This window comes from Nesoenas mayeri (genome assembly GCF_963082525.1).
Source record: "Nesoenas mayeri genome assembly, chromosome: 4".
NCBI lineage: Eukaryota > Metazoa > Chordata > Aves > Columbiformes > Columbidae > Nesoenas > Nesoenas mayeri.
The window spans coordinates 1,615,871-1,643,461 of NC_137540.1; the positions used below are offsets into that span (position 1 = coordinate 1,615,871).

Genomic DNA, 27,591 nt, shown 5'->3' on the forward strand with positions numbered 1-27,591 from the left:
AGGCTTAAACTATAGCGCATGGTTTGTGTTCTCTGCAGCCTTGAAACTCATCTGGTGTTTTCATAAGCTTTGTTGAATGGTTTGTAACCTCCCTCCTCTCCTCCAAATGTCTCTCTTGAAAGTGTTAATGCTCGGAATTTCAAGACAAAGGATGAGGACAGCAGACCACAGCTCCTAAGACGAGAAAAAAACACTCCTAGGAACAGCTTTAAAATATAATTTAACAAAAAAAAAAAAGGCTGCCTAATGAGCAAATGTACTCAAAAAGAGGCTTCCCCTGCTTCTTGCTACATTAAGTAATTGCCCAGACTTACAGCATCACTTCAAGGCAGACAAGTGATCTGGGGAGTGGGGGCAAAGAATGGTACTTATTAGGCAATATGAAAAGTAAATACATTAAATGAAATTGCAATACAGTCCATTAAAACCTTCTAATTACGCAGTTGAATTTCGGAGGTCTCCTTTCTATTATAACACATTATGTCCCAACATTATAACCATTTCTGTAAATATGGATGAATATATATATATATATATATTACAAGAATCAAGACTTGTAAATTGTTCTATTTCTGAAAAATGCCACTGATATTGCCATTATAAATACACTGGTTGTACCCAAAAGAGAGATTTAAAAACCTAGAGGAATTGTAATGAAGTCTTAGCTCTCTCTGAAATAAGAAGACTGCTCAGAGATCCATTTAACCTGATCATAACCTCAACAATTCAAAGCCTTGTGTACTCTCTATTTCCAAATGGTATTTATTTCAGTTTTCGCATCTACACAATATATTATGAATATGAACTTGCCCCACCCATTCTCTGGCCTGAATAAGAGTCAGGAGAAGCACACACTCCATATTAATATATCCTTCCGGTTGGCAGCGAGAATTACGTGATATTTAGCATTATATCATCTGCGCTTGATTAGGTTCCTACCTGCTCTAACTGTGGACAAATTTAATTTGACTTTCTCATTTCATCCACATCCAGGCATCTTGATATTGTTGCTGCCATGGATTTATGCTTTTATGCCTGTATTTTTCTCATTAATATGCCATTGTATTTATACTTTCATAGTTACATTTTAGCATCATGAAAAGAAAATGCTTTGGAAGGGTTTATTTTCCTGACTTCACATTGCAAAAGAAACTTTTGAATACCGGCCTTCCATTGCAGCTCATTAAAGTTTAGAGGTCTCAAAAATTCTCTCTTCTGTTCAGGTCCCTTTACAGGGAAAGTTGAAAATCTTCCCTTTTTTTATATACACTTAAACATGTAATGGAATTCTCTTCCAGCTATTTATAATGCAGATAGTTGCACTTGCCTATTATTATTTGAGGAGCATCGTTTATCTTTCCAGTCTCTGCCATCTGCATTATACCATAAAGCCAACATTTTTAGAAGAGTGTAGCCAAAGCAATACTGAAGTGCACACCTGAACCGACCCACCTGCTGGGATTCAACAGGGTCTACATCACATCAGTTCCCAGGGAGGAAAACTCTGGTTAAAAATCAAAGGGAATTCTAAATATTTAACCTCCCTACAAATCAGCAATTGATTTTCATGTATCAATATAGATTTAACGGCAACATTTTAAATGTTTAACATATTTAAGAATTTGTTGGCATGCATCTCAAGTAATTTTGCCTGCAGATTCTGAAACTAGACGATTTAGCCCGATCTATATGAACAGCTTGGTGAAGTGTTTTCATATCGTAACATCAGGAGCCTACTGTGGGTATCTAAATTTAGATTCCAAGCTGCCTGCTCTGTCTGCCTTGCAGAGCATCAGTTACCTTAACGCCTGATAACACTGCTACTGGAAATCACTGCTCTCTGAATCAAATACAGGGATATATCTTGTCCTTTTTTGGTTCTGAAATTAAAAGCACGACCTGTCTTGATTTTCCCACTGCAATGTGAAAGCTTATGGAATTAATTGTGTCTGACATTTTTAAATGAGTCTGTGCTTAGAGCCCTAAATCTTTTCTAAACTCATTTCAAATAACGTACCTAAAATCATATGAATGGGACACATGACAGAGGTCCTGATCACTTCTGACTGTGAAGAACAGATTCTTCTACCAACCAAGTGCTGACTGGTAAACTCCTAATGCTTAATGGTAATCTGATACCTAATTCTCCTCGGTTCTTTAAATTTGATGTCAAATTTCAGTTTAAATCATTGTATTTTTCATCTACAGCTTGAATTAATCAGAGTATTTCTGACTTTGAGCCATATCAGAGTTACCATCTCCATAGCCATATCAAACAGACTTCAGAACAAATCCCTCTTTTTGAAAAATCAAGTTTTCCTTCAATACTTATTCAAATCCAGCCTGGAGTCTCCAAAACAATGGGAAAGTCTCGGCTGCAGCCTAGGGATTGTGTATGTCTAACACAAGATGATGGCCATAACTTGGAATTGTGAAGTCTTTTACTTGTTCGGTACATCACCCCGAGACAGGGTAATTTTATACAATTCTGAGATACCATATTTGAAACAATGGGAACGGTATGTTTTCTGCTTTTATAATGAACTTCACTGCGTCACTTGTTCTTGCCCTTTGCTAACTGTCTTTTCCTAACACCCTGACATCACTAATGCCACACACAAAAAAGCAAATAACTGCTTATTTATCTATTTCCAATATTCTGTTATTTTCAATTTAGGCAATAAAGATTTCCATTTTAGGTCACCTTCCTTTCTCTCATACTGGCAAGTAGTTCTTAATTGATATGTTAATCTCACAATGTACTGAAATAAAGAAACTGCTTGAACATGCTCAAGACTGATATAACTTCTTTGTTACTGAAAACAAAGGTACACTGCTTGAAAATAATTTCATACAATCTTGTTCATGAGATGGAAGCAGTATAGAAAATTTAACACAGATGAAATAAATGTATGCCTCCAAAGAATTTAAAGACTAATTAAATTATGCCCCGAACTTCCACATTACCAGAAACATTTGTTGTTTGCTAACCAAGGGAAAATATTTACCCATCTGTCACACAAAACAGTTTTCCTGACATTCTATGAGGAACTAATTGCTATGGATAATTTGATTTTTTAAAAATGAAATATTTGTGGTTCCATCATCACCAAAGCTGGAAATGTCACAGATAACTCATCTGGGGTGCAAGAGGGAAGGAAACGCAACCTTACCACCAGAGACACATTGTTGTCGCTTTATAGGAATATACAGATATTCAAGAACACACTCATTTGGGTGAAATGTTAAAATTGAGAGCACAAAAGGCTAATTTCTCTTTCCAGAGAACACACGTATGCAGAAAGAAGATCATAATTTTGCATCTCAGTGGCTGTAAAACAGCACACAAAATTAAATTAGGATACACACATCGAACAACAATTCATATCCAGATATAACGTTCTGATGTTACAAATAGGGCAAACCATGAGGAATCAATGTTGACAGAGTACGCTCCTTGAAAATAGGGAGTTATGACCAGTTCACATATGAGATAGATAAGTGTCAATGAACAAAACCTTAGTAAACTAGGAAAGATGCAAGTGGCGCAGTGCAGTCACTACTTCCACATTCAGTATTACTCAGCTCTTCTAAATATCATTCTTTAGGTTACAATATATTTGAATGCATTAACTACGGGAACCGAAACCTCATTCTTCCATCACAATGCTACAAGAATTTAATCTGCCAGTTTTACTGGCATTTCCTTTCACTCTTAACTATAAGTGGTTTTGTCATATTTTCTGTTACCTGAAATGTTTTTTTTTTTATTATCTCTTTTATTTCCAAGGTTTTCAGTAATGATTTAATTAACAATTTCTACACACATTTTAATAATTCTTTGCACCAACCAATTCATACTAGACCTACATTAAATGTTATTTCATGATTTTATGACAGTATCAAGAAACACACTTGGTATTGCGAGTTCTAATTGGTGATACAGATGCAGTGAAATGAAGACATGGCTGAGGAGTTCAAAGCAGCAAAGGAATATTAGTCACCGCAGTAGGTAGTTGTCTCAGTGTAGCAGCTCCCTGTACATTATCAAGTTAATCAGAGGCGAGGTGACAATAAGGTTCCGAGGAAAGGTTTGAAACGGGATAATGAATTGGTTTAGTGTGAATGAGTAGCATGCGCTTTCCACGTGTGAGGGAAAGTCACAGCACAAGCAAGATCCCTAAGAAAGCGACGAACAGCAATAGATAGGCAGAGCAAACAAGAGCTGACATCTGAATGCCATTTAAAATACAAAAGGCAACATTCAATACTTCAAAAAAGGCTCCGAGAGAAAGCAAAACCTTTGTATTTCACACCGCTAAGAAGGCAGACCAAAGAACAGGCAGATGATTAGAGCAACAAGCTAGAAAAATAACCTTTCATCAGTATTTTGAATAGCTTCAAGCTGAGTGAGATTGTATTTATCAAGACCAGAGAAAGGAGATTCTGCAATTGCAAGGAACACATTGTAGCTGTGCACCTTGATTGAGAAAATCTGCACCTTAAAACTTACTTTCTAGACAGAATTACCTATATTTAAACACTGGACAGATGTGAAGATGCTGAGAAAGGAAAACATTGAGCAATAAAGGATGGATGAGAATGTAGCAGCTTGCCCAGAATGATCAGAGGAAACAAACAAACTTGCTTATGTTTAGGTGAACAGACATTAAGCAGATGTCTGAAAGGCAGGGAACACATTTAATTTGGACAAAGATCCAGAGAGAGGGTAAAGCTGTGAGTCATCGGCACAGACAGGTCCTGAATTTATGTTCACAAACATAATTTTCCAGACATTACGTCGGTAGAGAAGATGGCAGGAAATAATTATGCCCACTGCAAATCACCAGCATCCATACTGGGATAGTCATCCATAGGATGAAAGCTGAGAACCACTCAACTATTCGACGGATAAAACTCACCATAGTAACCTTTGAGAATCAAGGACTTACTGACATGGGTAAATTTTGTGGACTAATAACATTACCGCCAAAATCCTAAAGAGAACTGCCCTTTCCATCCTAAATGTGATTGTGCATATCTTAAAATTATCATGTAGTGAAAAGATTATATTTATGTATCTTTATACCTTTGTTACTGTAAATAAAAAAAGAACTACAATTCACAGGGAATTATCAGTATGGAAACACATAATACACATCACTAGTACAGAAAAAATGAAACCTCCTCCTACAGAATATGCAGAAATATGAGAGAAGAATCAAATGCTCCACGTTGAACAGAAGGTACGAACAACAATGGCTCGTGTCAAACAAATCCACCCGACAGCTGTCATGTGAGATAGGAGCTCCTTGAAAAAATCAGAACCACCAGGAAAATCAGTTGAAAGTCATACAAAAGGACCAGGGAATACCTTTTGTGAATAACAGGTCGGTTGTGGAAAAGTAGAAAAAAATGCTGCTTATTTTCACAGGCGTGCTTTGGTGTGAAATACGCTCTTGTGAAAACCTTCTCATAGTCTGCTTGTGTTCAATTCATCAACTGCCTTCTGCCCAAGAATAAACTTCCACCAAAAGTGAGGCATTTTCTGGCAAAAGTGATGAAATTCTCCTTGCTGAAAATCTGGTATTTTTGTAGATCACATGAGATTAAATCAAAGCAGCAAAACCCATCAGGACAAGAAGTGAAATCCTTGAGCAAGCAGAGGAGCAGGACTAAGCAAATAATAATGATGATAATAATAATAATGATAGTGATGATAATAATGATGATAAAAATAATAATTATGATAATAACAATGATGATAATAACAATCATCATCTTGAGTCTGCATGTAAAGGAGAAGCAGGCTGCAATGGAAGTTGAACTATGAGCTGTGAAGAGATTACAGGGTCCTCTGCCCTGAAAACAACCATCAAATTTGGTGGATCAAACAAAGAAAACCAAACACTTTTAAGCAACCAGAAGTGGAAGGTTCCAGTTTAGTCTTACTGAGCACAGCAGGTGTGATGGGCTCGAGTAAGAGAGAAATGTGCACAGAAGGGAGGCAGCTCATCATCTTCACAGCACAAACACTCTGGCTCTAGGTCAGATTGAACCGGATAAACTCAAAAAGACAAAGGAGAATACTGATAAAGTTTGCAGGGACATAATAAAGCAGTCACATCTCCACTCTTTGTGCTACTAAGGAGGAAGGGCATCTCAAGTCATCACTAAGACTTACATTAAAAAGAAGATGTAAATGTATACAAAAGAACAAAATGCTCTTAAGCAGGAACCATATGAATTGTTTGAAGTACAAACTATATCAAGTGTTCAGAATGCATGCAAACTATGCAAACACATTTATTTTGTATCTATTCACCTAAACTGATCCTCAACAATCATGGATTTTCCTTGCCCTTCATCGACTCTTTCCACTTTCTCAAGTCGTTCTGCAACGGAGTATCTCAATCAGAAAAGCAGCTTTTTACACCAAGCAATATTACTTCCCAGCCTTGCTAGGGGATGCACAGCTGGACCAGGCTTAAAATCATATTTCACACTTACTACATATGTGTATATTTGAACTAAAAAAATTTAATCAGGTCAAGTTTATTTTAAAATCCAAACCGAGTATTTGTCAAAACTAAAAGCAGCTCCAGCAATTTCTCCCAGGGGAATTCTATGTGTCTATTCCTCTTCTCCCACGGGAAAGCCTTATGCAGTTCAGACATACCTCTTTTCCCTATATTTTGTAACACACATTAGAAGTATCAAGTCTTGAGAACACGTAACTGTTTTGTCGTGTACAAACACAACAAAAATTTCCTTGAGCAAACACTACCAGTTGTACCTCAGGGAACATCGCTGCACTGATAGAGACACAGAAAAACGCATTGGAAAGCCTCTCATCAGGCTGCTTGATATAACACGGAGAGTAAACAGAAATAAGAAGGTGGGATTAAGTTTTAGTTTTGGATTAAAAAAAAAAGTTCGATTAATTTAATATATTCTTAATACTGTTCTCTGAAAAACAAATCTCAACTCATCTCTCCCAGATCTCAGACTAGAAAAGAAATTCAGCACAAATAAAAGAATCACTTATCAGAACTGGCCCTATATTTCATTACTAGTTCTTTCAGTGAACTTCTGTATTATTAGTACATATACCTACATAGATTATATGTAAATTTGCTTGTGGCAAAATAGATGTGAGAAATCAGATATTAGCATCCTGCCTTCTACATATCAGTTTACCTTTAGACTTCAGGCACTTCCATATTTATTCAGTTGATTGTTTCCCTTTGAAAATGGACGGAAGTCCAACAATGGAGCTGATTTTTGGATGTGTCAGAGTCTTTGGAGGCCGTTTACCCCGTTTCCCATGGCTCATCTCCATGGGCAATAGCAAAGGTAGGAAATACAGCCTGAGGGGTTTGTCTTTTCACACGCTCCAGGTGCGATCAGATGGCTGGGAAGGGAAGGTGGCAGCACATCATGGGATCAGGGCTGGAGACGCTGGGTGGGGAAAAATGTAACAAAATATAACAAGGGTAAGTGTAGAGTCTTGTATCTGGGCAGTAACAACCCCAGGATCCAGTGTAAGTTGGGGAATGACCTATTAGAGAGCAGCGTAGGGGAAAGGGACCTGGGGGTCCTGGGGGCAGCAGGATGAGCATGAGCCAGCACTGGGCCCTTGTGGCCAGGAAGCCAATGGGACCTGGGGTGGGTTAGAGGGGGGTGGTCAGTAGGTCAGAGAGGTTCTCCTGCCCCTCTGCTCTGCCCTGGGGAGACCACACCTGGAATCTTGTGTCCAGCTGTGGCCCCTCAGTTCCAGCAGGACAGGGAACTGCTGGAGAGAGTCCAGCGCAGCCACCAAGATGCTGCAGGGAGTGGAGCATCTCCCGTGTGAGGAAAGGCTGAGGGAGCTGGGGCTCTGGAGCTGGACAAGAGGAGACTGACCTTATTAATGTTTACAAATATATAAAGGGTGAGTGTCAGGAGGATGGAGCCAGGCTCTTCTCAGTGACAACCAACAGTAGGACAAAGGGTAATGGATTCAAACTGGAACACAGGAGGTTCCATTTAAATTCGAGAAGAAGCTTCTTCCCAGTGAGGGTGGCAGAGCCTGGCCCAGGCTGCCCAGGGGGGTTGTGGAGTCTCCTTCTCTGCAGACGTTCCAACCAGCCTGGACACCTTCCTGTGTAACCTCATCTGGGTGTTCCTGCTCCATGGGGGGATTGCACTGGATGAGCTTTCCAGGTCCCTTCCAACCCCTGACATCCTGGGATTCTGTGTGATCTCTCACCCCGTTCAATGTACGTGCAGTGGGTCCACCTGCACTTTACCCCACATAAGCCTTCCAGCCCGTCTGAAGACGGCACTTGGCTTTCTGCATCTGCTTTGAACACCGGTTTGACAGTCTGCTCGGATTCACAGTTGCAAGCCTAATTAGGATCCTCAGTAATGGCAGGCTGGCAGCCTCTATCTAAACAAGATTAAAATGAAGATTGATGAAACGAACAATGAAAAAGTACTTTCAGCCCAAACTTAGCAGTTGGCAATACAGATACTTAAATGCCCTGATGTGGATGACTTAACAGCAAAGACAGTAACATTCTCTCTGTAATGAAAGACCCATGACCGCAATACACCGGGCTGAAATGTAAAGCACTCGGCTTGGAAGTAAATTTAAAAGCCAGTCAGGAGAACAGCAGCATGAAAAAAGGTCACGTAACTCTGCAGAGGAGGTAGGTATTTGAAGATCTGGGTTTATTCCGGCTTGCAATGAAACCCAAGAGGTTTGAAATTCTATGAAAGAGATTTCGGAGCCCAGGCCCTCGGGTTGTCTGCCCGACTATCTCGGAACCACAGACCACAGGAGACCTGAAATTTTTTGATGGTAAAAAAATATCATCTTAGCTGGCTTTACTCAGGATCTCAGCTCTTGAAGTCAATGCATTTTTTTCCCCATATTTAACTAATTTACAGAACAGAAACCACGAGCTTTATTCCTTAAATATTGATTACAACAGCAGCGTACTGCTGGCATGATTTCTGCACTACAAGCACAGTTTTTGGCTTATGTATGTGTTTCACAAATATATGTAAACCAGGATATAAATAAAACATGTTTTTATTTTATAATTATTAATTTTCACTTCCTAAAATTCAGGCAAACTGTTAAAAAAAAAAAATAAATCAAAGCTAGACAAATCAGATCCACATTTACATTGCTAACGTGAGGATGTGCCAAAGAATTAACAGCGGATATGGGCTGTGCTGTAACTTATTCATTTTAAGTGGACATTTTAACCAGCTGGGGAGTGTGAGACATTGAGAAAGAGCTGAGCATGCACCACCTACCCTCCAGATTACCATCTCACTTCAGCTGAGGCTAAATCGCCAAACCAGACCTTCGTTGAGAAGGCAAAAATGACTCAAACATTTTATAAACCACAGAATGGTTTATCACCAGACTGACACTCTGAGTCACACTCTGGAGGGGACTGGAGCTACTATACAGCTCAGGTTTGAAGAGCTCGCATCAATTTGAACAGCGGAAGAGATGGGAAGTTATATTTTGCCTTGACAGGACATCAAATCACCTGGAAAAGTTCTGACCCAAAGCACCATGAGGTTTCCCCGAGATACATCTCTCCCATGTTATCACCTGGGGTTGGAGACGCCATGGCCCCAGCTGCAGTGCTCTCTGTAGACCCAACAGCCCCCCAACTCCCGAGAGAGGAAAATTTCAGTGCTAGAGTGTTTATTTTTGACAAATATACCCATCTCTGAAAGCTACAAGGGCTCTCAGGATGCGTCATCTTGCTTTGTTTATACATATCCAGGTAAATCAAACATGAACTCTGTTTGAAGGAGATCACACGTGAAAAGCTTTCATTCCTCAGAGCGTCTCAAAACGACAAGTATGTTATTTTCAAAAGTCTGTTTCAATTAGAGCTTGTGGGAAGCTGCTTTCATCATTGGTTGATTGAAAATGAAGAAAGCTTGAATCATCCGCTTCCCCCTTTTTCCCTTTTCCTCCCTCAGAACACATCTAGCTTCTTGCTCAGTGTAAAAACAGTGAATAACACATGTAGTAAACTGTGGGATTTTGGTTTTCTCCACTGGAATCCCACAGAGTCCAGTCACACCATGTCAGTCATGGGGTAGTGAGGTGACTGCGAAGTGGCTGAAGGGAAGAAGCCAGAGAGTCGTGGTCAATGGGGCAGAGTCCAGTTGAGGCCTGGATCTAGTGCAGGGCCTCAGGGGGCAGTGCTGGGGCCGCTATTATTCAACATATTCATCAATGACTTGGATTAGGGAATAGAGTGACTGTCAGCAAGTTTGCTGATGACACTAAGCTGGGAGGAGTGGTGACACTGGAAGCTGTGCTGCCATCCAGTGTGACCTGGACAGGCTGGAGAGCTGGGCAGGGAAAAATTTAATGAAATATAACAAGGGCAAATATAGAGTATTGCTTCTGGGCAGGAGCAACCCCAGGTTCCAGTGTAAGTTGGGGAATGACCTATTAGAGAGCAGCGTAGGGGAAAGGGACCTGGAGGTCCTGGTGGACAACAGGATGAGCATGAGCCAGCACTGTGCCCTTGTGGCCAGGAAGCCAATGGTACCTGGGGTGGGTTAGAAGGGGGTGGTCAGTAGGTCAGAGAGGTTCTCCTGCCTCTCTGCTCTGCCCTGGGGAGACCACACCTGGAATCTTGTGTCCAGTTCTGGGCTCGTCAGTTCCAGAAGAACAGGAAACTGCTGGAGAGGGTCCAGCGTAGGGCAACCAAGATGATTAAGGGTGTGGAGCACCTCCCTTATGAGGAAAGATTGAGGGAGCTGGGTCTCTTTAGTTTGGAGAAGAGGAGACTGAGGGGTGACCTTATGAATGTTTATAAATATACAAAGGGTGAGTGGCAGGAGGATGGAGCCAGGTTCTTTTTAGTGACAACCAATGGCAGGACAAGGGGTAATGGGTTTAAGCTGGAACATAAGAGGTTCCACTTGAACTTGAGAAGAAACTTCTTCCCCGTGAGGGTGGCAGAGCCTGGCCCAGGCTGCCCAGGGAGGTTGTAGAGTCTCCTTCTGTGCAGACATTCCAACCCGCCTGGACACCTTCCTGTGTAACCTCATCTGGGTGTTCCTGCTCCATGGGGGGATTGCACTGGATGAGCTTTCCTTGTCCCTTCCAATCCCTAGCATTCCATGATTCTATGAATCAGTCTCCTTCCCTGCTTGTGGCCCATCTCCAGCTACCCAAGGATGAGTTCAAAGGAGCCCCTGCGCCGGTGCCTTTATAACTAAATGGATCTCTTATGTGAACCACTCTTCATGGCCACTTCATTTACCGAATTCCTAAAGAAAGCTGACAAAAAACTCTCTCTCCATCTAATCACTTCTGAACTCGCGTCCATCTAACTCCTCAGGAATGCTGGCTCAGGAGCCAGATAAAGCACAAAAGACCAAACAAAACACACTTTCCTCTTTTAACACAGCAGGCAAATGGTATCATCCTGCAAATTTCCTTTTCCTCTTGTTTTTGCTCTTTGTGTTTTCATGTCCAGCCACTGCTTCTTAAATCAATTTGTGCTGACAGTATAAATTCCTACTGCTTCACGTTCTTTTATTTGCTCTGAAATATAGGAACTTCTGTAAGATAAAAATATTTATCTGTCTTCAGATAATCCCCTGTGGTTCTGAAGTTGGTTTCCAGAAGGCCTAACAGTACAGAGTATGGTATCACTTCTCAGACTTTGCTTCAGAAAACTATAGGATCACGGAATGGTTTGGGTTGGAATGGACCTTGAACGATCATCTGGTCTCAGAAGGTTTAGTGTTACCAGCATCCCAAAAGCAGTTTAGTCTAACACATACATTCTTTAGTTCTTGTGTAATTAACATTTCCATGAGCAAAATCAGAGAGGTCTCTGTTTTTTTTCATTGCAGAATTTGGTTTTCTTGTCAGCTTTAGTAGCGCAGTCCCGTCACTTGTAAGTAGACATAATATGAGTGAATCCTCCAAAAAAGCACAGGGTTCTCATCAGGAGATAGGGCCCTTGGCAGAGATGACATAGGAAACCAACAGATAACATGTTTTTATAAAATCTAAGTGATACTTTTCACACCTATTCTCACAATCAGCAGAAGCAGCTGTTAATTTTATGTATGGAAATTCTGAGATGAATCACAGTCATTAATTTTCCATTTGAAACAAGAGCATCAAGGACAAACAAAAAAATCTTTTGGGACCATTTATAAGCTAAATAATACAAGTCCTAACTAGGGAAACTAGTGAGAAACTAATATTGCCTAAAGCTAAAGTCAGCTATTGATATCAGCAGTACACAACTTCTTATACTCTGTGGAGACCACAAATTCTGCTAAATACTTCCAAAATAGAATAAATCATCTTACAACCATCCTCAAAAGCATCACTGCTGATTAGGAAGCACCCACAAAAGCTGATGTTTGAGGTACCCATCATTATAGCAATTGTTTCTGATGGTGTACTACACATTTTTATTAATGTGCTGTTCATCTATTTGCAGATAATTATCCAATTTGGTTGACCAATTTTCAAAAGAAATAATTTAGATTGACAGGAAGATTACTGAAGCTTCTGCAGCAGAAACATCAGTCAGAATAAAACTGCTGAAAAAAACATGGGAGACCCTGCTGAGCCCAATTTCATAAGCAAACTCCATGTCTTTATAAAGACAGTGTATATACTTCTGTCTTTACTTTAGGGCAAACTAATGAGATCGTTTCATCAGTGCCACAGGGAAAAAATTTAAAATAGAAGAAATAATGACTATTAGTTCTCCTCATTTCAGTCTAACAGACGGACAAAACGATTTAGATATTAATTGATTGCAAGTCAATTAATTATACTTCAGGCTCAGAAACATTCAACACCAAATTCTCATGGCAGCTAGAAAAACAGTTATATTGTAGGGAAAGGGAGGTTTAGCTAATGCATTTGCTATACTTGCACTAATGCACTTGCTATACATATATATATATATATACACACACATATATATTTACTAGTGAGGAGGGAGGAGGCAGAACAGTTCTGCCCATCAGATAACATGACTTTGGAAGCAAGACTCGAATTAGAGTTGTGTCCGATCTTACCTTCACTTTAAGTTAATCCTCCCTAGATGACGTTTTATTCATTTTATTTCCAAAAGACTCATCTGGGTGGCAGCGTATTAGCTTTGCAGATGCTCAGATCGAGCCTTTTATAACACCTACATGAATCAGCCTCCCTCAGTTCTGTGGAAAATACACACTTTAATACACCGACTGTCTCTACCAATGTGTATATAATAGGTCGGTTTCATTATTATTATTTTTAAACTTATTTATTGTGTTTGTCTGGCTGAAGCAATTTGCTCCCTATGGGAAGACATTTGTCTCTCAAGAGGAACACAACAGAAATGTTTATAGTGAAGCTGGAAAAGCAGAGAGGAAAGATAAGCAGGAACCAGGACTATCAGATCCAATTAAAACCGCTAGTGTAACAACAGAACATAATCAACTATGAGAGCAGTTTAAGAAGGCAGGACAGGGAACAGACAAAACAAGCAGCAGAAGAAAAGAACTATTATAATACATCTTCAAGGGTCATGGGAGGTCAGACCCCAGTTATTTGCTTTATTGTGGAAAACAGCATATCCAGTAAGAACCCAAAGAAGAGAATGTCAATGACAGACAGTAAAAGCCATGGAGAGTAACAGAAACGTATTTCTAGGAAAGCATAACCAAAGAGTTGTCTGCACAACAGCAAATATTAAGAGAGTCCCATAAGGCACATAATATATCTCCTACTCAGTACTTTATCACTAATGCTCCTCTTCATTTCTCTCAAACACACAGTTTTAACTATAGTTTTAATAAATATTTGTGAGAAATCACTTGTGAAATTGTAATGAAACTTACGAGTTGCTCAGTAGCTTCAAGTTCACTGCAGGACAGAGCCTTTGGACTAATAAAAAGCTCATATTTTTAATTATACAAAACATATAGTGTACACTGAGCTGAAGAGCAGCATTCTGTCCACTCTGGGAACTGACAACGCTCACTGCATTGATGGTTTGTAACTGTCAAGCCCTCACAACAGCATAATTTCCCTCTATATGTGAAAAGTCTCGTTATCAGCTGCTGGAGTCTTTGCACAGAACACCACATCCAGATTCCTGCACACAGCTGATAAAGTAGTTTCCTTAGCTAAACAGGAAAAGCTATAAGCAAGGGTGTACTGGCAGCATTTTGGCCCCGCTGGGGACACCTGGCTTCCCTAAGTTGCTTTGTTGTCCTCCAGAATCTCTGCTGCAACCTGAGTTTCCTGGCCTATTCCTCCTCACGCCTGGATTTACAAGCCCTGGCTTTGCAAGACGAGCTCAACATAGGACTGGTTTCAAGGCTGAGATGCTGATTGAGACTTCCTTGGTCCACGAAGTCCCTGCTCTTTTGCTAAAGCACCAGGTGATTTTTTTCTTCCTTCTACTTTTGTTCTCTGTCATTTGACTCTGGATTTTTCTCTCGTGCTGAGCTGGCAAGGACATCCTATTCCTTTTCCCCTAGGTGGCTTTTCACATCCTGCAAGTTCATCACAAATCAGAAAGATGCAAAAAAACCCCAAAACACTCAAAATAAAAAGCAGAAAAGCGGCACGCAGTTGATATCAGTCACCAACGCTGTCAACTAGCAGAGCAATTTTTGTACAAGATGATTGGTTCTGAGGTGCTTTTCAGTAACCATGAAAGCTGATGTTAAACCTTTAGCCAGTAAGAAGTGCTGTGATACCTGCATCTTAATCTCCATCTTCTGGAGTGTGTAAGTATAGATCTCCTCTCTGCAAGCTCCCGAGATACAAAAAGCTGGTGAGAAATAAGGGATCTAACACAAAAACGCAATGCTCCTTTAAGAACAAACAAACACACACCACAACAACAAGAAAACTGACCAAACCCCACCCACCAAGAACGTTCTTAATTAAAAATAAGAATTCCAAAGAGTCAGAACAAAGAGAAATTCTTCCACGAGAAATCTCTAATGTACAGACTGCCTATTTACACAGACCAGTGTCTATTTACCCTGGAAAAGTTGTTACTTGCATAGTAATCAGGTCCCCGCTTGCTCCAGCTGTTGCAGAGTGAATGAACCCTCTTCTCAGCTAAACAATGAGGGAGTGCAGCCAAATCGCTCATCTAAGAAGGGACCAAGCATCACAGACTATGCGAGGTCTGGGGACAGAGGCAGCCAAGAGCATCTCCTGGCCAGAAAAAACCTCTTTCCTGCATACGCAGCTGATTCTTACTAACTTCATAAGGTTTACACGCTAAATTCACTGGGTTAAACTGAATTTCCAAGTTAAGCTAATTACACACAAGGCACAGTCTTTGGAATAAGCATGTTCACACTCAAATTGTATAGAAATATCTTAACCCAAAGGCTTTATAACTTGTTTTCCTATACAGTGCAGCTGCCGGTTCAACTGCAAAATGTCAGTTTATGTTATCTATCGGCAAAACCATCTCAGAAACTTTCCGCTTGCACTGACACTGAGTGTTGGAGCGCACTTGTGCAGTTCATTCCCCACCACCCACAGAAATCAAGTGCATCAGTAACCAAACTCCTATTGGAGCGACTCCTCCTATTAAGAGGACCTTGCTGTCAGTGTTACCAGCCACGCCTTGTACTCTATAATTAATAATAATAAATAATAAATAAAAGCTGTTGTGCTGGCAATACCTGTAACATAGTGTCTGATGTGAGAGTCTCTTTGAACCCCACTCCTAAAAGAAGAAAATGACCTTTCCTGACAGTCTTAGTCTCCAAGAAAGGAGAAACATCAGGAGTATTTTTTATTTGGTCGGGTTATTTTTTGTTTCGGGGATGGGAGGGGGATCGGGGGTTTGGTTTAGCTGGTTTTTGGTGGTTTTTGAGTTTTAAGTGGCCAACGCCCAAATGCAAACTCTAAAATAAACTGTTTACTTCCTTGACAACACACACAGCAACTACAAAAGATGACAATGACTTTGTTACTACGCTCGAGCGTGTAAAAATAAATGATAATGAAAGTATATTATTTAAAAAGAGCGTTTCCCTTTAGGAACAAGGCAGAAGTTTTGTTTCGCCAAGTTGTTGTAGTCAGAGCCCTGAACGCTGCTGCTTTCTGCTTCTAATGTAAAATATCCTACAATACCACTTAGTGATAAACACAACATTTGTGACTTGAGCGATGGAAACAATGCACAACAATGCTAAAACACGCCCACAAATTGATTACATCTTGTAAGGCACCGCAGACATGTGGAGAGAGCAGCAAACCCTCATCACTCAGAATTAGCAACCTCTGGCGTGTAATGAGGACGGCAGAATGCCCGGCCACAGGAAAATAAAAGGCAAAAGGAAAGAAAAAGGCTTCTTCTAGCATTCCTAAAAGGCATTCGCTTGAGACTACATAGGCAGTTAGGTTTTAAGGCTCAATTTCTGAACACCTAGGGAATAGGAAAGTATAAAAGTAACGCAAGTTGCAAATAGATCCAAAGAGAAATGATTGCGGAGAAACTGTATTTCTATGGAGCAGAAAACAAATCTGTTTTTAACTACAGGTTGATGATGAAGAGTACAGATACATGTAAAATCCACATTTGAAACAGCACAGTGCTGTGGAAAAAGAACCATGACACACATGTTAAAAAATTACATGTCCCAGTCCAATGCAATATGTAAATGTTCTGCCTCCAAATCCTGAGGAGCTCCTTGCAAATTCTGTCCTTTGCAGGTTTTGTTTAAATACATAAGCATCACTTTGGCCTATCATCTTAAATTCTGCCTTCAGATCCAATCCTTTATAAATTCCATTACCTTACTACTTACTCAGTAGTACATAACAGATCATTATTGAACATTATTATCCATAAAAAATGAAATGCCAATCGAGAAAACACATTTGATTTGCAAACACATATCGTAGATATCTAAATAATAATTACGCTGTCAGTCATAAAGATGTTTTAGTGAGAGACACAATAAGAAAGGAAATAGCAATACAATATCCACAAGCTGCAGAGACAACTTGGAGGGATAATTCTTCTGCATAATTCCTCAATGCTTTTGCTCATGCAGAATGTAGTTAAGCTGTTGTGTCTGCACAATTATGAGAATGAAAAAACACCCTCGCATGACAATCTTTGAAGAGAGAATATTTAAATTTTGAGTTGAGGTATTTTTGTTTGTTTCATTTGATTGTTTTTATAAGTCAAATAAACCAAATCCTTTGACAAACAGCTGCAATCTGGGTCAACAAAACAAGTTACCAGTGACAAACACATACCTCTGTTAGGAATGATTTGGCCGTCGAAGGGTTCATGATAAGAATAGCCCGTCTCAGAGTATCCCGGTAGCGGTTCAGTTCTTCTATTCGCATAGTGGCAAAGAGTCCTGTGATCATTTTATTGATGTTATTTTCTACTTTTTGCAATGCTACATCCATTCCCTGCTGAGAGATTTTGTCCAGAAACTCTTGTATGCCCCGGATATCTGGGAAAAATCAAAAGCCAAACAAGACGTTAATCTGTAAGTGGGGAAAAAAGACACAACTGTTCAATTCATCTCACTGAAATGTTTTATTCAGTGTCAGGTAGACCTCCTATAAGCTTTTACTTAATATTCCATGGCATTTCTTAAAGTACTATAACAGGAGAAAGAACAGCCACACATAGCTAACCATTAGAAAACAAATTGACAAATATTAATATAATAATATTAATACTCTGAAGTATTTGACTTCACATTATAGCAAAATAAGATAGTTGAGAAGTTCTGGGTTCCACACAAGTCTAGCAGCTCTATCAAGGAAACATGAGGCTGAGACATTCACACCTTGATCTGCGTATTTTTGGCTACAACAGCAACATAAGGAAAACAAAGTTCAGTCTCTAGGACAGAGATAACACTCTGTCCCCAGCAGAGATGTACTAACTAGAGAGTATTACAGATCACCATCCTCCTCTGGCACCACATGATACTTCAAATTACAAAGAAATAACCATAGAACAGCTTACGAATAAACAGCCCCAAATCCAACTCAAGAAGGTTAGTCTTAGACTATCATGATCAGTGAACTGAGTTCTAAAATACCATGACCTGGGCAGAAATGGCGTTTTAGGCATTGAGGCTATTTTAGGCACTCAGCCCAACTTCGGACACTGATGAAATACCAGGATCACTAAACACTTGAAGAACAGCTGAAACGTAAATAAAATACAGGCTTGCCCTAAAAATAAAATTCCATAAGAGAATCAGATACTAATTACAGTTTCTATTTAATATCTGAATCAGGAAAATTAAATTCAGTCTAATCAGAGATGTTAGGTTGTGTGTTTTGGTTTGTTTTTTTTTTTTTTTTTTTTTTTTTTTTGGCACTTTAAATATCAATTTAAGAAGCAACAAGACTTGAACTGCTACAAATATTCCTAGTTTTTATGCAAATAATACAATAATTTCACTTTAACCCCTTCATTCTAAAGTATCTGAGAGTTACTCAACCCGAGGTTCCAGTATAAGTTGGGGAACGACCTGTTAGAGAGCAGCACAGGGGAAAAGGGACCTGGGGGTCCTGGGGACAGCAGGATGACCATGAGCCAGCACTGGGCCCTTGTGGCCAGGAAGCCAATGGGACCTGGGGTGGGTTAGAAGGGGGTGGTCAGTAGGTCAGAGAGGTTCTCCTGTCCCTCTGCTCTGCCCTGGGGAGACCACACCTGGAATCTTGTGTCCAGTTGTGGCCCCTCAGTTCCAGCAGGACAGGGAACTGCTGGAGAGAGTCCAGCGCAGCCACCAAGACGCTGCAGGGAGTGGAGCATCTCCCGTGTGAGGAAAGGCTGAGGGAGCTGGGGCTCTGGAGCTGGACAAGAGGACACTGAGGGGGAACTCATTCCTGGGGATCAATATGGAAAGGGGCAGTGTCAGGAGGATGGAGCCAGGCTCTGCTGGTGACAACCAGTGATAGGACGAGGGGCAATGGGTGCAAACTGGAACACAGGAGGTTCCACTTAAATTTGAGAAGAAATTTGTTCCCGGTGAGGGTGGCAGAGCCTGGCCCAGGCTGCCCAGGGGGGTTGTGGAGTCTCCTTCTGTGCAGACATTCCAACCCGCCTGGACACCTTCCTGTGTAACCTCATCTGGGTGTTCCTGCTCCATGGGGGGATTGCACTGGATGAGCTTTCCAGGGCCCTTCAACCCCTGACATTCCAGGATTCTGTGATCCAGAAAAATTGAAAACAACAAAAAAAACTGGAAAAAACTGACCAGTCGGAGTCAAAATGAGGAAAGTACAAGGAACATGTGTAGAAGGGATCCGGATACACTATGAAAATACTGGGGGAAAAAGTTATTTAGGCTATGAAAAACTTTTTAAACACTTGAATTCCATAGCACAAATCCATATTTTCTTGTCTGACACCAGAACAGGGTAAGCAGGAACCAAAGTTGTATTTGTCCTTTCAAAACAAGAACATAATGTCACTTGACCCAAATTTATGAACACACTGGCGTTATTGGCTGATATTCTGTCTAACCTGTGCTGTCCCAGAAGCCAGATTATGGGATCAAATGGGTTTGTTTGCTGCCACAAATATCTGCAAACATAAACAATGAAACAATTATATTGAATCTTCATCAGATGAGGGGACAAAAGGGACAGAGGTCCAGTATTATCCCACAGTTCTACAATTATTAGGGTGACTGTGCCAAAATATAGAATCTGTGTGATATGCTTTTAGGAAAACAGCACCATTCTAATGGAAAAGATACAGAACAAGGTGGCATAAAACTTCTGTACTAATTCTGCCTTTGGCATCGATACAACACAAAAATAGCTACAAGACTTTGCTTACACATCAGTTTACCCAGTAGAAGCACGGAGGTACTGGTGATGCTCACCTGCTGCTGTGCAACAGCAGACAGCACATTAAAACACCCTGCTATTTAAATGCTCTTTAAATCATGGGGCTTCCAATATTTCAGCAGCAAGTCGCTAGCAATGATCATATTCCAGGCGTACGCCAAAGAACAGATGCTGCTCCTGAATGGACAGCATTCTCTTTCCTGCGTGGATTGTCTGCAAATGGCACGTATCCACACCGCGCTGTGGAATCAGCTTCCTAATAGATCAGTTCCTTCTGCAGCAAAATCTGGCAAGCGCCCTGTGGCGCAGATGGCTCTGCTGCCTGACACGGGGCTGGTGGGGTCTGGAACACAGGTGTTTCTAGCCCTGAATTTGCCAGCCAACCTGTTGCCCAGCCAGGAGATGCATTTCTATTTTCTATTTAAATGAGATGAGTCACAGTCATTTCCAGAAATGCAGAAGAGATGCCCATTAACACTAGTATTAATTATCCTCCCTAGTGATGGAAGCCAAGGTTGCCACACAAAGAGCAACGGTAGAGCCAACGTTGCTATCTCCTCTCGCAGCTCAGTGTCACTATTAGTATTATGTTTTCTGGTTTTTCCCTGTACAACCATCACTTCTACTCTACACACGTGCACAAGAACATCGGACCATTCTGCAGTCAGATACTCAGCATCAGCCATAGGGTTAAACCAAGCTAGAAATCATAACAGAAAGAAACATCGTTAAACGTTATCTTTTGAACCAGAAGCATGGCTGATTTCAGAGGTCCTATACCTAAATCTCCTTAAATAACCAACCCAACAGGAACACTCAGACCTCATCCAATACAAATAGCACCATTTAATGATGCTATAAAACACTTGTGTGGAGCCAGGTGAAAGGGAAAAGGAACCAGTGTTGTTGGGAAATAAGGAGGATATAAGGTCCGTAGATTCCCTTGATGACAGATAACAGGAGGAAATGAGTTGTTGCTCTCTTGTCATTGGGGTCTCTACACTGTATGTGTGATAAACATGGAATACGAAGATTTGCATAATAATAATAAGACTTGCAAGACCTGATTCTTAATATATATTAAAAAAAATTTTTAAAAAAGTGATCCTTCCACAAAGGCTTTTTTGTCACTGGATCAGATGTTTCTCTTAGTTTATTCTCTCCGGCCCTCTGTAACATTCCTTCAGCATCTCTGATTCTATGCCGAGCAATAGTTTCAGAGGGAGCAAGTCCCTAAAACATCTTGGGGAATTCTGATGATCAGGATAATCCTAGAAAACAATATGCTACAGTTCAAGCATCTCAGACAGGAAAACCAGTATGTGTTCATATATGCACGGAAGATTTTAGAAGCTGTACAAAATAAACAAGTCACATGCTAAGTACCTCTTACACCCTTATTAAAAATGAGAAATCTACAAGTTAGAGGTAGATGCAAAGTTCCTGAAAAAAAAAACAAAATCATATCATGCTATGAGCACGAGAAGAGAAAGATGGCGCTATTCACCAATGGTAATTAATTAATCCATCCACCTGTCATTGTATTCGACCTGAATAACCAAACTGCTGAGTGAGCGCCTTGTTATCTCAAACCTGGTTTACAGTTGTTATATCATCCTCCCTCTGATACCATTTTAGATTCGAGAATATTCTCCTCATAGCACCCAGATGATAAATACCAACTGATCCAGCTGTTGCAGTAATGAACACACCCATCATAAATATTTGCTGTCTGATTTACAGAAAAGACCGCTCTACTTGTCCAGTCAATGAGAAAAGCCATTGTGTAACAAATGACACTGTTCTAATTCCTATTAAGAAAGCTTTCTAAGTCTAGCACAGTGGTTCCTCCTTACACAATGACGGTAACTATTAATGATGGAAACGCGTAGCACACCAGGGAGATGTGCAGCTCCAGGCACTGTCCCGCTTAAAGCCTTGAGCAAAGTGTTCACATTCCTGTGCAGGTGTTGATATTTATTAATATGGTTAAGATGTAGACGGAAGAAAACAACAATTCAGCACAATGATTCAATACCAGTCCTTCATCCCGCATGCCCAGCAGCGGGATTCCCTCTCCTTAGCCAGCTTATATGTACTTCAGTGAACCTCCAAAGTAAAAAAACAAACAAATCCACATAATTCAGTCATATTAGTATTTGGGAGCTGCAAAGGAGCAGTTACCTGAACTAATTCAGCCGGGTGATCCAGCTTCAGACAGTAGAGCAGTACTTCAAACTCGTTATAAGGAAACTCAAGATCATCTGCAGCACTACCGCAATGTCTACGTAATCCTTATTTTAAAGGATCACCCAAAATGTCTTTAACATGAGCTACTTATTTTTTCATGTCATGTATCAATTATTAGAGATTATCCTTTAAATAAGAAAAATCAATCGTCTCAAGTAGCTGAATTAATGTTGAGACATTAACTTTTGCAGTCTCCTGCAAGACTTGTGTTTCCAATCCTACTGGTGATTGACACAAGATTTTCCCTTTGAGTTTCTCCATTTTTTAACTGGAAAGAAAGAGGGCGGTGGAAAAAAGGATAAAAAAGATAAATAAAATTGAAGCTAGAACTAATCCTTAAGAGTATCAACTGCTCCCTTGGCTTCTCAAAAATAGAAAGGGAGTGAGATTGTGATCACCCCTCACTTGAGGAGGATGACAAGGCAATACAGAATATATTCTATAACTTCTGACTGTGTAACCCGCCTCCTACCTCTTCATTCCATTTCCTTTTGACCACTGTTTGCATTAGAGATTTCCAAAATGCTTCAAGGAGTAAATCAACCTCTTGCAAAGAAATAAGTTTTCCTTGGCTTGTGCCTCCAAAGATGATAATGGCTCAGAGCTTAGAGCTGTTTGTGTGCAGCACTTATTCTCTTGTTAAAAATCACACCAAACTTGAAAAATTATACTTAAATCCTATGAAAGCGATGCTGATAAGCTAAGATTTTGAAATAATGTAATAAATGTTTTCTAGCTTTTTCCTGTCTCTCCCCCTCCTCTTTTTCTTGACTGGTTAAATGGAAAATAGAACTTCTGTCTGAGAGTTTTATGATACTACCTGACATTTACCATGTTATTATACCTAACTCATGCCCTTTTTGCCAATGGTGGTATCGTTTCTTCCATTCAATATGGAAAGTACTTTGTTCAGTAGTTTCCTCGTTTGATAATTGTTCGTCTACTGAGCTGCCAAAATATCAGTTTACAAACTTAATTTTAATACTTCTGAGAAGATACTAAAAAAAATGCGTTGAGAGGTGAGAAATACTTGGCAAACAGTAACGGAGATCAGTACAAATCTCAGGTATTCAAATATTCTTAAAATAAGTCAACTGTTCTTCTGATACTTGCAGACTGTGCATGTACAAAAGAAATCTCGTATCTCTGCAAACCCTTGAGATATCACCTCATTTAAAGCTATTACCCATTACGCAGATTTTAGGAGAACATCTACAGTTTTATTTTAACCTCAGCACTCAAATTCTAGGTAAAATAAAATATCTGGTCTTCCTTACTTAATAACACAGACGGCTGTCAGGCCAAACCTTCATATACTTTATCCTTTCTATCCTTAAAGGCAACAACATGGGCAAGTGGTAAACCCTATCTTACCTTTCTATATATTCACTTATAGCTCCTGAAATGCATTTCCCCAACTACTCCATGATTAAAAAGCAGAAGCGTGGCTACTGTTCCACTAGAGAAATTTTACAGAACAGTTATCTCAGAAGTTGAATGATTTTAGTGTCAATCAAAATATATATTCAATTTCCAGTGGTAATGTCAATCAGCAAAAGCAAGTTGTTACCAAAGTTCTCACAAACAGCTGCTGACTTGCACTATAATTGACTCATTAAAGTTATGCAGATGAAAAATACATGTTCCTTTCCTTATCTGGTTGACATAATAAATACTAATGGAAAAAAAAAAAAAGATCAATAATAAGCTTGAATTAATTATACGTTTATTGAGGCACAGTGAAGTAAATGAGCACGGGAAGCTGGCAAAGAGCCAGATGAGTAATAAACAGTTTTAAGACTGTCTGGAGACTGACTTGAGAATATTATAGTCATCAGGCAGCTGAAAACAGCCTCGGGGTAATTATAAGCATTTGCAATCGATTAAAGAGAGCATGATTCTTTTATGAATCTTTATTAAACTTGCATTAAAACTTTAAATGATCTGAAAATGTTATGGTTTCGAGCACATCTTTGTCACCGGGCACCATTTCTGGAAAATGGGCTTGCAAGGAAGTGTCAATGGAATTACTTACTCTATGCTGGTTTTAAAGGAGATACTGGGAATCTCCCCTCTTACAACACCACAAGCACCACTAACTCCATCCTCTCCTGGTGCACAAATACTCTGAAACCCCTGTGTACCCATTGCTAAATATACATAGTATTTATTAGCAGGAACGTTAAGTAAAGATATCTCAGTCCTGGAATCAGTAAATATCGCAAAAATCAACAGTGATGGTGCAGATCAGAGGCACATGAGGTTGAAAACACGAGGTTTGGACAGAGAAGTGGAGTAGAACTTTTTTTCTTTTTTAATATAAAATATAGATGGATTTTAAAATACTACTGTCATGACTACTAAAGAGAATAGGAAATAAGACAAAATTCATTCTCCAGAAACAATCCTATTCCCCTGTCCTTCCTAGATAAAGCGCAGAATCTTTCTGTCTGCTTTGGCACCAACAGAACGTTAAAAATACGTTTTCGAACAGCCAGACTTCCTCCCTTTCATTTTTGAAATGCAGAAATAGCCACACTGTAAATTGCGCAAAATTCACATTTACGTTCTTGGTTTCTTCATGAAGAATTTACTACTACAGAAAAGTACCTACGCATTCCTGGAAAATACAGTGAACCGTAAACTGCGGGAAGAATAAGACATGAAATACAAAAGCTTGAGCCTTGTTGACCAACAATATGCTGAGATTCCAGGTCAAATACTCCGCTTACATTGTCAGAGCGCACACATTCCGATCTCAAATGACTCCTTTGTTTTCCTCTGCAAATGACTTGAAATTTTCTGAATCTTATTTTACCTCAAGGAACCAACCACAATGAATACAAGGGGACTGACTGCACTGTTTTCACTGGGAGTTTGATCCAGATCATCGCAGCCAAGTGCAGGGATGAGGGGAAAAAAATCAACTCATTCTGATTTGCTCAAATTCACCTGAATTTATACACTGAAGGCAAAGATGCAGTTGTGGTAAATGAAATGCAAACAACATCACCTAAGTATGTGCAAGTTACAATCTTCTGGCTTTTCATATCCTCACTCATTAACTGTTCCTGTGTGTTTCCATCACGTTTGTTACCAGCCTGGCTCTACCGCTGACAAGAGGCTACAGCTTTACTAAAATCTTTCACTAGTTACTCAACTAAGTCAAGAGCAGTAAAATACTTTATTATTATCAAGGTGTCTTTTGTCTTAGAATAGTCAGGCTACCTACAATTTTACTTCAAAAAAAGTTAAAAACTTGGATGCCAATTACTACAGAAATGCATTTCTACATCACTTCTTCAACACCCAGCTGGGTATGACTTAATGAAAGAACTGATTCCTTTTAAGAGTTTAACTGGCTCTGTTGGTAAAGAACCTTCAATTAGACTTGAATCTTCCAGCATTCATATAGCAGAAGTGTTAAAAGGTTTAAAGTGAAACAGCGTTGGTCTCGATACCGGCCCGTGTGGAATGCCACTCGTCAGGCACAATCTGCCCTTAGTGAAGCCATGCTGGCTGTCCCAAATCACATCTTTGTTTTCCACAAGTCGTATCTGCCACATCTGGGGCTGATGCGTCACTGAATGAGCTACTGGTGTGAAACTTATTCCATGCAGACAGTCATTTGTGTTACAGAAGTCATATCATGATGAGATTCTCACCCAGAAATCAAGGACAAAGTGATGTGCTGTCTGAACTGCATTCTCAATAACAAAACTTGAAAAATTTAAAACTACTATTTATGAATATTATTATACAAAAACATTAATTATAAAATTTGTCCAAGGGTTTTTAACTCAAAAATACATGCAAAAATAACTTTCATCTGGTAAGATTATGGTCTTCTTCATAAGCACTCAAATGCACAAACTCACCAAACACGAGCAAAAATACTCTTTGCTGCAGGCTTTCTGGATCTTTGTCTGTGTGTTTCTCATCCTCTGGCTAGCGCTTTTAGGTGCTGCTTTGTTATAAATAGTTCTCCTATTCATCATTTTCTATCATTCTAATTTAAGAATTTATTATGTAGCCAGGGAACAAAAATCGATAACACCTGACCTGAATGAACCAGATATTACTCACAGCAAATCGCTGAAGTGAGCATTTTTCCATAACTTAAAGATTTAACTTTGAAATAAGTTTTTAAACGTTCATCCAAACCGGTCACAATTATTAATGAATAATGGATGCATCTCAAGAAAACAGGTCTGGTTCCAAAGCAATTTTGCATCGGAAAAAAGATCCTAAAATTAGCTAGATAATGCGCCTATATCAGAGAAATCTATCCAGCTCTCCTCCGAGCCACAAAAAATATCTGGACTGAGCTTGGTTGAATGACTGAGCTGGATGGCACAGTCTTGAGATGCTGCTGTGTTGCACTCACTCTATCACATAACAACCATCAATTCAGCACCTTTCAGGAACAAAAAGACCTTAAAAAAGAAGGAACATTGTCTTCTCCAGGCTCTCTTTCTCAAGTTCTTCACTCTACAGAAGTTCTCGCTGCAAGTTTCACATTTATGAATAGCAGCTTGTTCTTGCCAAGGCCTCTGACCTACATTCACCACTGCTTCAGCTTCTGGCCATCGAATATACCCCAACAAATGGGACACATTCATCACGCAATAAACAATTCTACAGAACATAAAATCTTACTCGTTGCTTCTTGAATTATCCTATATTGCTACGGTCCGAAAAACAAGAGAGCTTGCTAAAAAGGTTTATGCTTCATTAAAACCGGCAGAATACAAAGGCAGAAAAGTTCTCCATTTATCTTCTAACTCTGACAGAGAAATTATCAAATAAACCTGTAGACATTGATGGATTTTAGAAATAGATTTCTCTGAGGTGCCGCGAAATGCTGACAGAACCATAAATGTTCACAAGCAAAACATAATCTATTGGAAGACTATAAAGAAGTAAAGCGACTGCCTTCAATAGAATTATGGATTCTACAAAAAAATCACCCTGCTAAATAAATACTTACCGTAGTCAATATCATAAAAAATAATGAATTTCTGCCAGGCGTATTCTGTGACCACCCTCAAGATGACGTCGTTTAAGTAGACAGGGGGGCGGACGGAGAGGGTGTAGTCGTCGTTGCGGGTGCTCCTGGTGAGCCCGCAGCCGCTCCTGGGCGTTCCGGCCGGGGAGCGCTGGATGAAGAGGTGAGGGATGTGCATGGCGTCTGCCAGCGACTGCAGGGATCCTGCCGACGTGCAGCCGATGGAGCTCACGAGGGCCAGGATGCCTTGGTTCATCAGGTCACAGGCTGGAAGGAAACACAGAGAGATGCAGGGTGAGAAAGATTTAGTGCATAGGGTCTATAGAATCATAGAATGGTCTGAGTTGGAAGGGACCCTCAAGGATCATCGATCTAACTCCTGTCCCTGCATTGACAACCCCACAGGTCACAACATGTGTCTGAGGACATTGTCCAGTCTCTTCTTGAACACTGTCATGAACACTGT

The 27,591-nt window shown here is 40.0% G+C and overlaps 1 protein-coding gene across 2 annotated transcripts in view; it reads right to left on the reverse strand.

The window, feature by feature from the left end:
• GRID2 (glutamate ionotropic receptor delta type subunit 2) overlaps positions 1–27,591 on the reverse strand; it is a gene marked incomplete at its 5' end in the record, with an annotated part of 555,352 nt that overhangs the window by 201,358 nt on the left and 326,403 nt on the right. The window contains 2 exons of one of the 2 annotated variants that reach the window (XM_080344421.1): positions 17,297–17,502; positions 27,108–27,392. In XM_080344421.1, the coding sequence (XP_080200547.1) occupies positions 17,297–17,502; positions 27,108–27,392 (491 nt within the window). The remainder of the gene's footprint in view (positions 1–17,296; positions 17,503–27,107; positions 27,393–27,591) is intronic. The other variant, XM_080344422.1, reaches the window with a different exon arrangement.